Below are 16686 nucleotides of genomic sequence, written 5' to 3' on the forward strand. Positions count from 1 at the left end.
ACTGCCTACATGTATTTGAAATTATTTTTCTCGGGACACCTTAGACCTTATTTTGTGCCATTAGATGATGGATATAATATTAAAAAATATATATATTTAAAGAAAAACTGTGAAGATTATGAAAAAAAAAAGTTTTTCCTTTCTTATCAATTTTTTTTTCTAACTATTACAAAAGGTTTCAAGACAAAACATTTCTAAAACCATTACCGTACTATTGTACTCTGAAAATAAGCACTATTTATGTAATTTATCTACTGGCTGCTAGACTTCAAAAGACTGGAGCGCATTTTGGATTTTGGCAGCCTATTTTTCTATTGCTGGTTCTATAGCACCATACTGCCAGAAAAATTTTGTACAGCACCAAAACGCTACAAACCCCTTCAAAGTGACTTTTTTATGTTATTTTCCTAAGGTATTCATCTTGGGGAAATTTGGACATTTTAAGGGTTTTTGTTTGCGTTTGTATATTTTACGCAGAACAAAAACCCTGCTATACAAAATATAGCTAAAACAAATACCTAGATTTTTAAAATAAACAAATGTGTGTATGTTTGTATATTTTTACACATACAAATTCCACTATACTATTGCTAAAACTAATAAATATATATAAATATATTTTTTTTTTTTATGAACGAAAAAGTGGTGGGATGTTTCTATGGGTGTGTACATAGTCTAATTACTATTGTTAATACTAGTAACTATTGCTATATATTATAATTTTTAAAATTTCATTTTTTTTTATAATTTTTATTTTATTTTATTTTTTATTCTTTTTTATTTTTTATTACTTTTTTAAGTGAATTAACCCCTTTCTGCCACAGTCAAGGCAGGAAGAGGTTAATTCCCAGCCTGCAGACTGAAATTTCATTTTGAAACCAGCAGGTCACGCTCTTACATAAGAAAAAGTGCTCCCTGCCAGCTTTCAACTTCTTCAATGTAATAAACGCTTGTAGCAGAGTGTATTACAACAACACCGCTCCCGCTGGCCACTGTATTACAACAACACCGCTCCCACTGGCCATGGCACACCTACCTGTGACCGCAGCTGTCTAATGACAGCATGGTCACAGCGATCGGCGGCGGCCAGCAGCTCGCAATGTAATCCAACGCTTTTATACGTCAGGTTACAGATAAAAGCCTACCGCCACGACATAGAAAGTCGTGCGGCAGTAGGCAAGTGGTTAAGATGAAAAAAAAAAATTTAACATTTAATTAATTGGTAACAGTTGCAATTAACCCATACATATAGCGTGAGTCGAAAGTCTCAGGACACCCCTGAGGAAACAAAAGGGAAAATGAAATATCTGAATGCTCCAGCAAGTAATGGGTTAGGGGGCCAATCTTTTAGGCTTTGTCTGGAACATAGCAGCCATATTGTATCAACGGCAAATTTTTCAAATGCGAAGGGAATCATTTAGTATATCAAAGAAGTCACAATCAGATTTGTAATATCTCTTGTGGTTCAAAAGTTATCAACGCAGAAAGTTCAAAACTTCAAAGTTCTGTGTTCAGTTAGATATTCCTCCATTTCAAAAAACTACAAAACATTATGATTTTTCTCTGTGTACATATTGGCCCCCCACAGGTCATCTACTAGTTTGTTATATCAAAAGAAACTGCATATACACTGCCTGTCCTAAAAAAAAGTCGCCACCAAAAGAAAAAAAATGATTCTCAATGGGGTTAAAGTCTGGACTCTGTGGTGGCCAATCCATGTGTGAAAATGATGTCTCATGCTCCCTGAACCACTCTTTCACAATTTGAGCCCAATGAATCCTGGCATTGTCCTCTTGCAATATGCCCGTGCCATCAGGGAAGAACAAATCCATTGATGGAATAACCTGGTCATTCAGTATGTTCAGGTAGTCAGCTGACCTCATTCTTGGAGCACATACTGTTGCTGAACCTAGACCTGACCAACTGCAGCAACCCCAGATCATAGCACTGCCCCCACAGGCTTGTACAGTAGGCACTAGGCATGATGGGTGCATCACTTCATCTGCCTCTCTTCTTACCCTGATGCACCCATCACTCTGGAACAGGGTAAATCTTGACTTATCAGACCACATGACCTTCTTCCATTGCTCCAGAGTCCAATCTTTATGCTCCCTAGCAAATTGAAGCCTTTTTTATGGTTTGCCTCACTGATTAGTGGTTTTATTACGGCTACCCAGCTGTTCAGTCCCAATCCCTTGAGTTCCCTTCGCATTGTGCGTGTGGAAATGCTCTTACTTTCACTATTAAACATAGCCTGAGTTCTACTGTTGTTTTTCTTCAATTTGATTTCACCAAACGTTTAAGTGATCGACGAGGCAGATCATTCATTTTTTTCCCGACACATTTCTTCCTCGAATACGATGGGTCCCCACTATCCTTCCAGTTTTTAATAATGCGTTGGACAGTTGTTAACCCAATTTTAGTAGTTTCTGCAATCTCCTTAGAATTTTTCTCTGCTTGATGCATGCCAATGATTTAACCCTTCTCAAACAGACTAACATCTTTTCCATGACCACGAGATGTGTCTTTCGACATGGTTGTCTAAGAAATGAGAAGCAACTTATTGCATCAGTTGGGGTTAAATAACTTGTTGCCAGCTGAAAGATAATCACCCATGCAGTAATTATCCAATAGGAGGCTCATAACTATTTGCTTAGTTAAATCCAGGTGGCGACTTACTTTTAGGACAGGCAGTGTATAAAGCATATATGAATTAATAGAATTACTATTTCATGGACTGAGCAGTAACTTACCCTGATCGTGATAAACGCTGCAAATTAGTATCAGACACATCAACTCTCAGAGGAAGCAGAGGAACCCAGAGAGAAAGTAAAAGAAAAGAACGTAGGCGCTCTAGCCAAAACTCCACTTTTACACCTACAGCTCCGTGAGTCTCCTTTCCACCAACAAATAAGAAATCACAGCTATCTGAAACCTGACAGGAAGAATATTAAAAGAAAATGAGTTTAAGAAAAACAAGAATATGTGTATGGCTGTGTGAGGATTAGCACAGTGTGAAAAAAATGTATATACCTGTATAATCTGTGCATTTGGGGTCTCACATCCTGCCTCTTTGGTGACATCTATCACAAATCCACCAGCCTCTAAGGCAAACACTCTCACTGGAATCTTCTGAGAAATACCAGTCAGGGGAGCTGTATTCAGTATCTCACGAGACTGTGTTAGAGAAGTGAAAGAATTATATGGTTCATATCAACAATAAGAGCGTACAAAGTCTCTAAATCTGATTATAACCACATTGTACATACAGATGCAGTCGAGCTAAACTTAATGGTTAACGCATTGGCACAGAAACTACCGTATTTTTCATTTTATAAGACGCACTTTTCCCCCCTCCAAAGTGGAAAGAAAAAGTCACTGCGTCTTATAAAATGAAAGCGACACAAATTAGGTGGCTCAGGAGCTCTCACTAACAGCACCTGAGCCTGGTGGGTAATCAATGTTTTATTCAGCCGCTGCCCCCTGCTTCAAGTCAGGTTTGAAGTCAAAGGGGGCAGCGGCCTAGGCGTCTCCAATGCTGCTCTCCCCGCCTTCCGCCACCTTTATTGACAAGCCGGATCTCAGTGCCGGGACCGCACTCCCAGCCCGCATGCGCAGTAAAGGGCTGCTGTAGCGCAATCCCGGCTCCGGCTCGTACACTCAGCCGACTTCAGTTTCGCTACTGCGCATGCGCCCGGCATCTTCTGTAACTGCGCTAGTATGTAAGGCTGGCGGGGCGCATGTGCAGTAGAGAAACTGAAGCCGTCTGAGTGTACGAGCCGGAGCCGGGATCGCGCTACAGCAGCCCTTTACTGCGCATGCGTCCTGGGCGGGCGGTCCCAGGACAGAGATCCGGCTTGTCAATAAAGGCGGCGGGAGGCGGGGAGAGCAGCATTGGAGACGCCTAGGCCGCTACCCCCTTGACTTCAAACCTGACTTGAAGCAGGGGGCAGCGGCTGAATAAAACATCGATTTCTCAAGGAGGCTAGATGTGGCTAAACGATGAAAAAGTGCATTAGGAAACTACTATGCAGCACTATAAGGTACTATTAACAGCTTAGTAAGCGTTTTTTTGGTGACAGGTTCCCTTTAATGTGTACTGCTGCCGTCAGCCCGCACGTCCTTCATACCTTTTCAAGGCTGTCTCGAGCTCACCATTGGGCGAGCTGGCGGCTTCAATGAATGCGCTCTGCTGCTGCCAGCTTGCACTTCATTAGTCCTGCGGATTGGTGGTGAGCGCACTGGTGCTGCCCACACCTCCACCAATCAGCTTCTTTCCAATTTCCCGCTGTACCAGCTCTGCTCCTGCTGTGTACAGCGGTTTTGTGGACCCAGTCCCTGGGTGAGTGGAGCTCAGGGCCATATAAAAATTACTGTAAATATGCCATATATGACTATAACCTATTTTATCCATAGGTATCCACCCATGTACTGCAGTATATGAGTGGATTCCTATGAATGAGGGGGGTTATAGTCATATTTAATATAAACACTGTCCAGGGACTGTTCTGTAATTGGCATGTGTTTATATTAAATATGACTATAACCCCCCTCATTGATAGGAATCCACCCATGTACTGCAGCATATGAGTGGATTCTTATGGATGAGGGGGGGTTATAGTCATATTTAATATAAACACATGCCAATTACAGAACAGTCCTTGGATAATGTTTATATTTAATCTGACTATAACTTCCCTCATCCTTGAGAATACACCAATGTACAGTACCTACAGTACATCAGTGTATTCTTTAGGATGATGGAGGTTATACTCACATAAGTGTCATCCACAGATCCCTCATAACAGTGCGTCATCCACAGATCCTCCATGACAGTGTCATCCACAGATCCCCATAATAGTGTCATCCACAGATCTCCCATAAGTGAGTCATCCACAGATCCCCCATAAGTGAGTCATCCACAGATCTCCCATAACAGTGTCATCTACAGATCTCCCATAACAGTGTCATCCACAGATCCCCATAATAGCGTCATCCACAGATCCCCCATAAGTGTGTCATCCACAGATCCTCCATAACAGTGTCATCCACAGATCCCCCATAACAGTGTGTCATCCACACATCCCCCCCATAACAGTGCATCATCCACAGACCCCCATTAATTCAAAACCCACCAACAGCACACCATTTGGTTCAAACTATGTTTTTTTCTTATCTTCCTCCTCAAAAACCTATGTGTGTCTTATCATCAGATGCGTCTTATAAAGCGAAAGTCAATTTTAGCTTGGCTACTTCTGTATATGGTACTCTGAACTAAAACCCAGCACTTCATACCAAGAACAGAAATAAAATTATTATAGAAAATAATTATTATAAATCTGTATTGGGCTGTTATTTTTCCTGAATATTATGAACTAGCTGAAGTATTTAATCTATTTAATTTAATGTTTGTGCGTGTCGTTAAAAGATATCAACACTATCCACTATAACAGTGACATCTACAGCACCCTGCCCCCAAAACAGTGACCTCGCCAGCAACCCACCCCCTTAACTTAGACCTTTACAGCAGCCTTCCCCTTAAGCAGTGACTTTCACAGCATACTACCCCCTTTACAGTGACCTCCACAGGGGCCCGCCCCTTAACAGTGGTCTTTACAGGATCAGGGGCGTGTCCTTTTGAACAGCTCACTCTAAGACAACAGCACTGTACTGTCTGAGTGTGAGCTGCAGGGAGAAAGTCACCCTTCCTCCCACTTCTGCAGCTGACAGAAGTTGATTTTTACCTTCATTTTTTCAGTCCCTGTCGGCTGAGGAGTGGATTGGGGCATGGTCTAACCAGATCAAGGGCATGGCTTAGTGGGACCTGGGGGTGGGGTTTTAAGTCTTTTGAGGGTGGACACATTGTGGCAGGGGGCGTGTCTGGGCTTCTTCCTGCAAGAGTGACGCCCCTCTGGGCACCTTACTGTCACACCGGTGACAGGTTTGAGAAGATCTGAAAGATTATCTGCTCATTAGTGATCTGACAGCATCTTTTGATTTCACTTTGTCTGTGTGTTGCTTGTATGTCCACACCTCCTGTTCAGGTGTGGATCATGTGACCTTTACCTCCCCCTATTTAGTTTGACTTCACCCATCACTCCTTGCTCTGGATAGCTTCATTTGGTGTTGGAAGAGCTAGAGTGTGGTTCTAGTTGAAGTCCTGATCATTCATCATCCATCATCCATCATCCATCATCCTTAGAAGTTAAGTGTTCCGCTTGTTGTGTTTTGTATTCCCCCCACCTCTGTTGTTTACTAGGCCTCAGTGAGACGCTGGTTCCTTCACCAGGGAAGGAGCGGGTTGTCTCTGCCCTGTCATTAAGTCTAGGGCATCTGAGGGCCACCAGGGTTTTCTAGGTTCCTGTGTATGGGCATCTCTACCATCGAGAGGTGTCCATACGGATAGGAGTTAGGGCCAGGAGCAGGGTTTCATACGTGGTGACCCTTTTCCTTCCCTAGCGGTGAGGCCTAGTGTCTTTTCCCTTCCGTCTTGTTGTCTTTTGGTGTTCTCCCCTACTACATCCGTGACACTTACTGGTTCATTTGCATACCAAATTAACTGGATTTTCAGAGGATAAAAACACCTATAGCTGGAACAAAGGCACATCTTGAATTAAGGTACTAAGTGCTATTAGGCCATGGCTTTACTTCAATAGCGATTATCCTGATGAGAGATTTCCTTTAAAGCTCACCTACAGCAATAAAACCGGCAGTACTCCAGCCAAAAACAGTGAGTAAAACAACTGCGGTTTATCTTTACAAATAGGTAGCGACTTTATAACAATAGTGACTCTACAGTAACATCACACTGAGTATGTGAAGCAGCTATACAAGATACAAATGATCATTTGAACAAAATTATATCTGATTACTGAATAATTCCTACTATCTGAACTTTATTAGTCGGGAATTTTTGGAGAGACTATAACAACACAACAGACTCTGAAACTCTGGTCAAATATAGAGAATTATTTATATATTTATTTCTTTATTGTTTCGTTTAAATTATACTGTAATTGAAGTATTTTATGTATTTTTAGCTATGTATTTTAATATGTCGGAATAGATAGTATTATATGTCATAATAAATATATCGTTATATCAAACTCTTCTTGTGAAGCCCAGGTGTTGGTGTGCCCTACTATTCCATATTTAATGTAAAAAATAAAAGCCGCCAAACTAGAGATGGAGAGATTCATTGCCAAAGAGAATAAAACTAATCATAAAATGATCTTCAATTATAGAAATGTTAAAAAGTATAAATCTGAAGGTGTCGGCCATTTACAGAGTGATCAGGGGGATGTTGCAGACAGCGACGAGGAGAAAGCAAATCTATTAAATATTTTTTTCTTTACTGTATTCACTGAGGAAAATAAACTGTCAGATGGAACGCAGAATGTAAAAGTAAATTCCCCATTAAAAGTGCCCTGTCTGACCCAGGGAGAAGTACAGCGGCATCTTAAAAAATGATTAAAATAGAGCCAGAACCTTATTTCTGATATTTAAAGACTCTATATTGACAGGGAGTGTTCCACAGTATTTGGCACTTAGCAAATGAGGTGCCAGTAAAGGATCCAAAAACTGGAAACTGTAGGCCAGTAAGTTTAACATCTGTTGTGGGTAAACTTTTTAAAGGTTTTCTAAGAGATGCTATCTTGGAGTACCTCAATGAAAATAAGCAAGTATAGCCATATCAGCATGGCTTCATGAGGTATTGGTCATGTCAAACTAATTCAATCAGTTTCTATGAGTAGTTAAGTTCTAAACTTGACAGTGGGGAATCAATGGATTTCATACATCTCGACTAGTGATGGACGAACATCGGCTGAGATGGTTCTCGAACGCGACCGCGATCAAATGTTCGCAAACCGCAAGTTCACGGCAGGCCACATTCACTTTAATAGCAGGCGAACCTGAAAAACCTTCAGCTCATATTTGCAGCCACCAAATACTTAGTAGAAGTGTAGAAATAGTCCCACAACATGGACAGTGACATAGTAGAGGGGGATCAATGACAAAAATTCCATCTCATGGTCATTGGATATTAATTTTCCAGCAGGCCAGTGTACTACAAGTCCCAAAAATTATGCATTCAGCGTACATAAAAGAACAAGTAAGTATGTGGCTGGAGGTAGATTACCCGGTCATTGGATATCAATTTTCCAGCAGGCCAGTGTACTACAGGCCCCAGAAATTATGCATTAAGCGTACATAAAAGAACAAATAATTAAGGCTGCATGCAGCCTGAAATTGTGGGTGGAGCGACCTCCCCTATTTAAACCCCCCAGTTCAAGCAGGAGGGCGCCCGTTTTTCTTTGCCTAGCATCACCTGACGTCACTTCCGGTCGCATCTTCAGACGTGTCTCCAGTCCTCATCTCGGTTCGTGCAGCCAGCCGCATCGCCTCCCGCGAGTTCACCGCTCTGCAGCCCGGGCGGACGCGCCTGCCACGGGCACCTCGTGTTCCCTATTTCACAGCCCGGCCGGAAGCTCCACGCCGGCTCCCGGCCTCACGACTGCTACCGGAGCATGCGTCACCCAGACGCCTCCCCCCTCCAGCTTCCGGGCCCTCCGGCGCACGCGCCGCAAGTTGGTGCGGCGCGGCTTGGGAGAGAGGGGGGCAGGCGGGGACGGCGCCGCAGGTATGAATGGTGGGGCTGTGGTGCTAGGCGCTATCCGGCGACACCTTGCAGACGCCTGCAAGCAAACAAGTCAGGACCTTGAGTGCAAACACAGTAATGTTAGTCATCTGTTGGCCAGGGTGGTGGTGGTGGCTGCAAGGGAAGGTTAGCACTGTGGCGATTCATGCCGTCTTCCTGCCTATGTTGCTCAGTGCGGGGGTCCGAGCGGCAGGACCAGCAGCACAGCCGCCTGTCTGCGGGGGGGGCTCCACTTCTCCGTGCGGGCGAGTCGCCGATTGGCTGCCTGGCTGTTGGCCTGCTGCCTCTTTTAACCCCAGCACTGCTGAAAAAAAAAAAAAAATAATAATAATAATAAATGGAATCACGCTATTACGTTGCCAATATTCACCCCCTGGGTGGCTGGGGGGGCTGTGGTATTCAGGGGTCAGGTTCCTGAACCTCTCAGGCGTTACGGCTGCCCTTAAATCACCCAGGGTCCCGTCTTCACTGAATCGCTCAGGTTACGTCCTTCCTGATACCGCTCAGGTGTCTGATTTGCTCAAAGTAATGTCTTCCCTGATTTGCTCAAAGTAATGTCTTCCCTGAATCGCTCAGGTATAATGTCATCCCTGAATCGCTCAGGTGTAATGTCTTCCCCGAATCGCTCAGGTGTAATGTCATCCCTAAATCGCTCAGGTGTATGTCTGCCCTAAAAGTCACTCAGGTGTAATGTCTTCCTTATAAAGTCATTTAGGTGTAATGTCTTCCCTAAAAGTCACTTAGGTGTAATGTCCTCCCTGAATCGCTCAGGTGTAAATGTCTTCCCGGAATCGCTCGGGGGTAATGTCTTCCCGGAATCGCCAGTGTAATGTCTTCCCGGAATCGCTAGTGTAATGTCTTCCCGGAATCGCTAGGGTAATATCTTCCCGGAATCGCTAGTGTAATGTCTTCCCGGAATCGCTAGTGTAATATCTTCCCGGAATCACTAGTGTAATGTCTTCCCGGTATCACTAGTGTAATGGCTTCCCTGATTCGCTAGTGTAATGTCTTCCCGGATTCGCTAGTGTAATGTCTTCCCTGAATCGCTAGGGTAATGTCTTCCCTGAATCGCTAGGGTAATGTCTTCCCTGAATCGCTAGTGTAATGTCTTCTCTGAATCGCCCTACTGTAAATGTCGTCCCTGAATCGCTCCAGTGTGATGTCTTCCCGGAATCGCCAGTGTAATGTCTTCCCTGAATCGCTCAGGTTTAATATCATCCCTGAATCGCTCAGGGGTAATGTCTTCCCTTAAAAAAAAAAAAAATCACTCAGGTTATGTCTCCCCTAAAAGTCACTCAGGGGTAATGTCTTCCCTGAATCGCTCTAGTGTAAATGTCGTCCCTGAGTCGCTCTAGTATAAATGTCGTCCCTGAATCGCTCTAGTGTAATGTCTTCCCGGAATCGCTAGTGTAATGTCTTCCCTGAATCGCTCAGGTGTAATGTCTTCCCTGAATCGCTCAGGTGTAATATCATCCCTGAATCGCTCATGGGTAATGTCTTCCATAAAAAAAAAAAATCACTCAGGTTATGTCTCCCCTAAAAGTCACTCAGGGGTAATGTCCTCCCTGAATCGCTCAAGTGTAAATGTCTTCCCTGAATTGCTCGGGGGTAATGTCGTCCTTGAATCGCTCGGGGGTAATGTCGTCCTTGAATCGCTCGGGGGTGATGTCTTCCCTGGGCCGCTCGGGGGTGATGTCTTCCCTGAGCCGCTCGGGGGCGATGTCTTCCCTGAATCGCTCGGGGGCGATGTCTTTCCTGAATCGCTCGGGGGTGATGTCTTCCCTGAATCGCTCGGGGGTAATGTCTTCCCTGAATCGCTCGGGGGTAATGTCTTCCCTGAATCGCTCGGGGGTAATGTCTTCCCTGAATCGCTCGGGGGTAATGTCTTCCCTGAATCGCTCAGGGGTAATGTCTTCCCTGAATCGCTCGGGGGTAATGTCTTCCCTGAATCGCTCAGGTGTCATGTTTTTCCTCAGATCGCAGGGGTCATGTTCCCGGAGCCAGGTGTCATGTCTTCCCTGAATTATTCAGGTTTTGTCTTCCCGGATTCGCTCAGGCGTCGTGTTTTTATACAAATTACAGGTGTCATTTTACCCAAGAACCGCATGTGTCATGTCTTCCCGGAATCACTCAGGGTTATGTTTTCTCCAATTCACAGGTGTCATGTTCCCAAAATTGCATGTGTCATTTCTTCCCTAAGTGACTCGGGGGTCAGGTCCCTGAATCGCTCTGGTGTTATGCCTCCCTTAGTCACTTAGGGGTGAGGTTCCCTGAATCGCTCAGGTCTTGCGTGTTCCCTGAATCGCTCGGGTCTGGCGTGTTCCCTGAATCGCTCAGGTGTGGTGTGCTCCCTGATTCGCTCAGGTGTCATGTATCCCCTGAATCGCTCAGGTGTCATGTATTTCCCTGAAATCACTCAGGTGCCATGTTCTCCCTGATTCGGGTTTGTTTTCCTTCCTCTTCCAGGTCGGTTGTTCCCAGGTTGCATATTTCCTGAACAGTCTGGTTAGGTATTCCCCTGATTCACGCAGGCCAGGTTGGCCTGATTCGCTCCAGGCTTCTGTTTTTCCCTGGTCCCAGGGAGTAAGTAGTGGCCAGGTCCAACCAGATTCAAGGTACTGCCCGACCCTCCCAGGTGTCCGTCATCTTCATGAAGGTGCATGTAATTGCCTGCGTTGCTTAGGATTCCATGTCGCCTGAACCGCTCGGGAGGGACGCGGGTTCCATGCATCAGCCTGTAACGCTCGGGGATTTGTTCAGCAGCGTCCGGCTGGTTCCTGGCGTGTCTGGATTTCTGTTTCCACAGGTCTGTTGCATACGGCGCGACTTCGGGCTCTGATTCTGGCTGTCCAGGGTCACCCAGCAGTTGGCCATGACGCCCAGGCTGCATCCCGGTTCTCCATCGCCTCTTTCCAGTGCCACCAGATCGCACCTCTCTCCGGGTCTCGTACCGACGCAAGCTTATTTGTCCTGTAAGCAGGGCCTCAGGCCACCGGAATGTCGATCCATCCTCCGTTATATCGCAGGGCTCCTCCATGCCCGGTCACTCCACGGTGCCGGGTTTCAGGTAAGTTCCAGCCGAGTGGCGGCGTGACGCTTCTCCGCAGCTCAGAGCCTTCCTTCATTTATCACAAGCCACCATTCCTAGGTCTTCAGTATCGCCGAAGAGTTGGCAGCACTGTCCGTTGATTCGGTTAGGTTGCGATCCTTTCTATACCATGTTCATTTCTGTTTCCTTCTGATTCTCAGGTTCAGGTATTTCCCGGATTAGCTCAGAATGCACGTTTTTTTGCCCATTCACCCAGGTCTAATTCCCGGAGTCACGCGGGTTTTGCTGTTTCCTGGATCGCTTGGGTCCATGCTTTTCCCTGGGTCGCTCGGATTCGTGTATTCACCTGGTTGGCTCAAAGAAGGAAAGAAAAGGGAAAAGCAGGTTTTGTATTTTCCTGTCTTTCAGGTTGCCGGTATCTTCAGGTGGTATGTTTTCCTGATTCACCCAGGTTACGTATTTTCCGGAATTACTCAGGTTTTGTTTCCTGTCTTCAGAGTGGCGGTATTTCCAGGTTAGGTGTTTTCTTGTTTCACTCAGGTTACATATTCCCTGAATCGCTCAGGTCTTTCCCACAGGTGGTTCGCGTTTGCCCGAATCGCTCAGGTCTTTGTCCCACAGGTTGTACGCCGTTGCCTGAATCGCTCAGGATCCGATATATTTGCCTGGAACGCTCAGGGATTTTCCAGCAATATCCAGTGGCTTTCATAGCCTGTTGCCACACGCACCGTCACCTGTCAATTAACACCATCAAGCTGTATTTGGCCGGCATTCAACACCATCAAATGCGCGGCGACCCCTCTGCCAAATCCATTTCTTGTATCAGGCCACCAAAGCCACCCTCAGGGTTAGCGCGGCGGTCCAGGTGCGTAGCCAACCAGTGTCAGGCGAGCTTTCCGCAGATTGTCCGTAGCCCTAGACGGTCCCCCTTTCGGGCACTCAGCAAGCAGCATCACCAAAGCAGCCATGTACCTAGGGTTCCATGGGTTCTTAGACCCGGGGAGTTCACCTGCGGCACGGTCAACCGTGCGACCCTGCTCAGGCGACATCTCGCCTGGCATTCAGTCCACTTCATACGGTCCATCTCAGCCACCAAGTCCAATCAGACTGGTCCTCCCACCGAGGTAGAGTTGAGATTGTCAGAGCCTTTTGTTCTTTGGGCTTTTGGGTCCCATGATGCTCCAATAAATACATTGCACCCTACTCCGAGCCGGTTCTCTTTGCCCACTTATCTAGGCCTTACCTCGTCACTGGCACCGGGCACACTCCAGCCAGTTGGTTCAGGGCAGTACATAGGCATGCCTACTCTGTTCCTCGATTAGCTCCTACCACAAATAATTAAGGCTGCATGCAGCCTGAAATTGTGGGTGGAGCGACCTCCCCTATTTAAACCCCCCAGTTCAAGCAGGAGGGCGCCCGTTTTTCTTTGCCCCTCCCTCCCATCCCCTTTTTCATTCACTCCTCCTGGGTGGCCCACTTATCTAGGCCTTACCTCATCACTGGCACCGGGCACACTCCAGCCAGTTGGTTCAGGGCAGTACATAGGCATGCCTACTCTGTTCCTCGATTAGCTCCTACCACAAGTAAGTATGTGGCTGGAGGTAGATTACACGGTCATTGAATATAAATTTTCCAGCAGGCCAGTGTAATACAGGCCACAAATATTATACATTCAGAGTGCATAAAAGAACAAGTAAGTATGTGGCTGGAGGTAGATTACGATCCTCCCTGCTGCGCTGAACGTCCTTTCGGACAGGACACTGGACGAGGGGTAAGCCAAGAGTTCCATGGCAAATTGTGCCAGCTCTGGCCACAGGTCAAGCCTGCACACCCAGTAGTCCAGGGGTTCCTCGCTTCTCAGAGCGTCCACATCTGCCTTTAACCCGATGTAGTCGGACACCTGTCAGTCTAGGCGTTCCCTGAGGCTGGATCCGGAGGGCGGCTGTCGATGGGTTGGTTGCAAGAATTATCTCATATCCAAAGTGACCAACACATCTTCAAACCGTCCTCTTCTTGCATGTGCTGTTGGATTGGTATCCGCAACTGTTTTTCTAGAGGGATATGTACTAGAAACAGTACAGATGGGGTACCTTCTTGGTACAAACACGACTTCAATGGATGTTGGTAAAACAATTTTTTTATTTCGATATTAGATAATAAGCGACAACGTGTTTCGGAGTAATTATATCCCTTTCTCAAGTCTAAAAAACATAATATTTGGTAACCGGTGACATGTAGTGATAAAACGGCGTATTAATATTAGGAGCATGTCAAGTAAAAGAATATTCAATGCATGAGAATAAATAATTTATTACATAAATAAAAATATGTCAAGGATAAAGGTTGTTCAATGCATAACTGAGCATAAAAGGTTAAAAAAAACATTACTTGGATGAGTAAAAAATAGGTAGGTTACAGATCATACCATACATAAAATATCATAGAAAGTACTATAAGCAATATAAGGAGGGTGCAGGCTGACAGTCAGTGACTCTGTGCCTTCCCTAAGGTGGCAACCGCGTAGTGATGACATTTGATACGGGTTGCTGGATACTAATACGTGGTTTGAGTTACATGTAGTAAAGATATTTGCAACAGAAACATTGGTGGGCAAACGCAGGGTAGGAATAGTAGAGTATAGTCCTACATTATGATGATAGGAGAGAATAATGTGATTACCTGTGGGGGTCCGTGCCGATGCAGAGAAGGTAGTTTCTCACATATGGATGATCCAAACTGTAGAATAATTGGTTGCATGTGAAAAATAGGCATATGCGAAAGGTAGTTGGGTCAAGGAGAATGACAAGTGATAATACCACATGGGGAGACTAGGGGTGTACAAAGTGGAGATCATGACACACAATGGGAGGCTATATTGGGGTGATGCAGAATTGGAAATTATGTGGGGTGTAGAGAATTGAGCCTGTGGAAAGGGGGGGGACGAGAGATAGGCTGCGACCAACCAGTGTGTGGGCAACTGGAGCATGGGGGGGATGGCTAAATAGATGGGATGGAGGGATGGGGGAACATGGGGGACAGGGCGGAAAGTAAGGGGGAGCCGATTGGTGATTAGGGAGGTCCCAGGGTGAATAGATGGTGCGGAGAGCCTTATTGGGGTGAAGGATAAGGTATTATTTTAAAAACTGTTGCTCTCAAGAGATTCGTTCAGGCCGTAGGGTTCTAATGTTTGTAACATGAAGATCCAGAACATTTCTTTACGTCTTAGTGTCTGGTAACGATTAGCCTGAGTGGCAGGAATGTGTTCGATCGGTGTTATAGAAAGATCGGCGGGGTCCTTGTTGTGAACTTGAAAAAAAATGTCTGGACACTCCATGTTTCATGAAGCCGTTCGTTATATTCAACGGTGTTTGTTTATTCTTTCCCTTAGGGTCAGGGTAGTGCGGCCTATATACTACAGTCCACATGTGCATTCCAATAGATACATGGAGGAACAGTTCAAGAAATGTTTGATCTGTAATTTTTCTCCAGTGGTATTGCTTAAAAAAATAGTGACGTCCTCAGTTCCGAACACTGCCTGTGCCTCCACTCTTCCGGTTCAACTGAGGGAATCAGCCTCAAATGTTTTACTGGGCATGCGCCGAGCCCAGTGACGGTTTCATCCTCTGCTGGAAGATCGCAGCGAGATTTGTCAGTCACACTGAAGGCAAGGGTGGGCGGGGTTCTCTGCACGGGAAGGGACAATGGCGGTGCTGGGGGTCTAGAGTATGAGCCAAGGAGAGGCGTGCTTGGGCTCTGCTGGAGGGTGGGCCTGGGCACTTAATGAGGGTTTTACTGGGCACCTTTGAACAAAAATATCGCCCCTCTGGGCACCTTACTAGCTCATTTGCATAAGGAATAAATGATTTTTTTAAGATAGAAACCAAGCAGCAAGGAAAAAAAAGCACATCTGGAAAGGAGGTAATAAGTGCTGCAAGACAATAGTTTTAGTTTAATGGTGATGATTATGGTGACAGATTCCCTTTAACAGTGACTTTTACAGTGACCGCCCCTTTAACAGTGACTTTCACAGTGACCGCCCCTTTAACAGTGACTTTCACAGTGACTGCCCCTTTAACAGTGGCCGCCCCTTTAACAGTGACTTTCACAGTGACTGCCCCTTTAACAGAGACTTTCACAGTGACCGCCCCTTTAACAGTGACTTTCACAGTGATGTCCCCTTTAACAGTGACTTTCACAGTGACCATCCCTTTAACAGTGACTTTCACAGTGACCGCCCCTTTACAGTGACTTTCACAGTGACCGCCCTTTCACAGTGACCTTCCGTTTAACAGTGACTTTCACAGTGACCGCCCCTTTAACAGTGACTTTCACAGTGGCTGCCCCTTTAACAGTGACTTTCACAGTGACCGCCCCTTTAACAGTGACTTTCACAGAGACCTCCCCTTTAACAGTGACCTTCACAGTGACCGCCCCTTTGGTCAGAGGTCATTATACCCAGCATGGGGTCAAAGGTGTTGATTCCATTATCCTAATTGGAGTCAGTAGGTGATAATGACCTCCCAGAAAAAGGTGTCAAGACAGCATTGTATGTGGCAGACAATAAATAGTGACCTCTGACCCCATGCTGGGTATAATTACTAGATGTTGATTCAGTTACATATTTATTCCCAGAGAATTCTTGTACAGTCACTCATAATTGAGAATGCTTGTTAGAAGAATAAGTGAAACGTTTTCAAGAAATCTACAGTAAGTCCAGTTGCCTTGATTTGTTCTTTACAGATATACCATGACCTGGATAAATGAGAACCTTCACAGACATACTGACAAATGTAAGGTTATGCACATGGGAAGAAATAATGCAAGTCACCTGTAGAGATGTCCCGAACTATTCGTCGGCGAACTGTTCTCGGCGAACATAGCTTGTTCGCGTTTGCCGCGGCGGGCGAACATATGCGATGTTCGGTCCGCCCCCTATTCATCATCATTGTGTAAAGTTTGACCCTGTACCTCACAGTCA

The 16686-nt window shown here is 45.5% G+C and overlaps 1 protein-coding gene across 1 annotated transcript in view; it reads right to left on the reverse strand.

Moving 5' to 3' along the window:
• Positions 1-16686, reverse strand: part of LOC121005627 (transmembrane protein 132A-like) — a 779862-nt gene that overhangs the window by 166028 nt on the left and 597148 nt on the right. Inside the window, exons 7-8 of the mRNA XM_040438401.1 lie at positions 3034-3177; positions 2754-2935 (exon numbers count right to left, since the gene is read on the reverse strand). Coding sequence (XP_040294335.1) covers positions 2754-2935; positions 3034-3177 — 326 coding nt within the window. The remainder of the gene's footprint in view (positions 1-2753; positions 2936-3033; positions 3178-16686) is intronic.

The sequence above is a fragment of the Bufo bufo genome, chromosome 6 (genome assembly GCF_905171765.1).
Source record: "Bufo bufo chromosome 6, aBufBuf1.1, whole genome shotgun sequence".
NCBI lineage: Eukaryota > Metazoa > Chordata > Amphibia > Anura > Bufonidae > Bufo > Bufo bufo.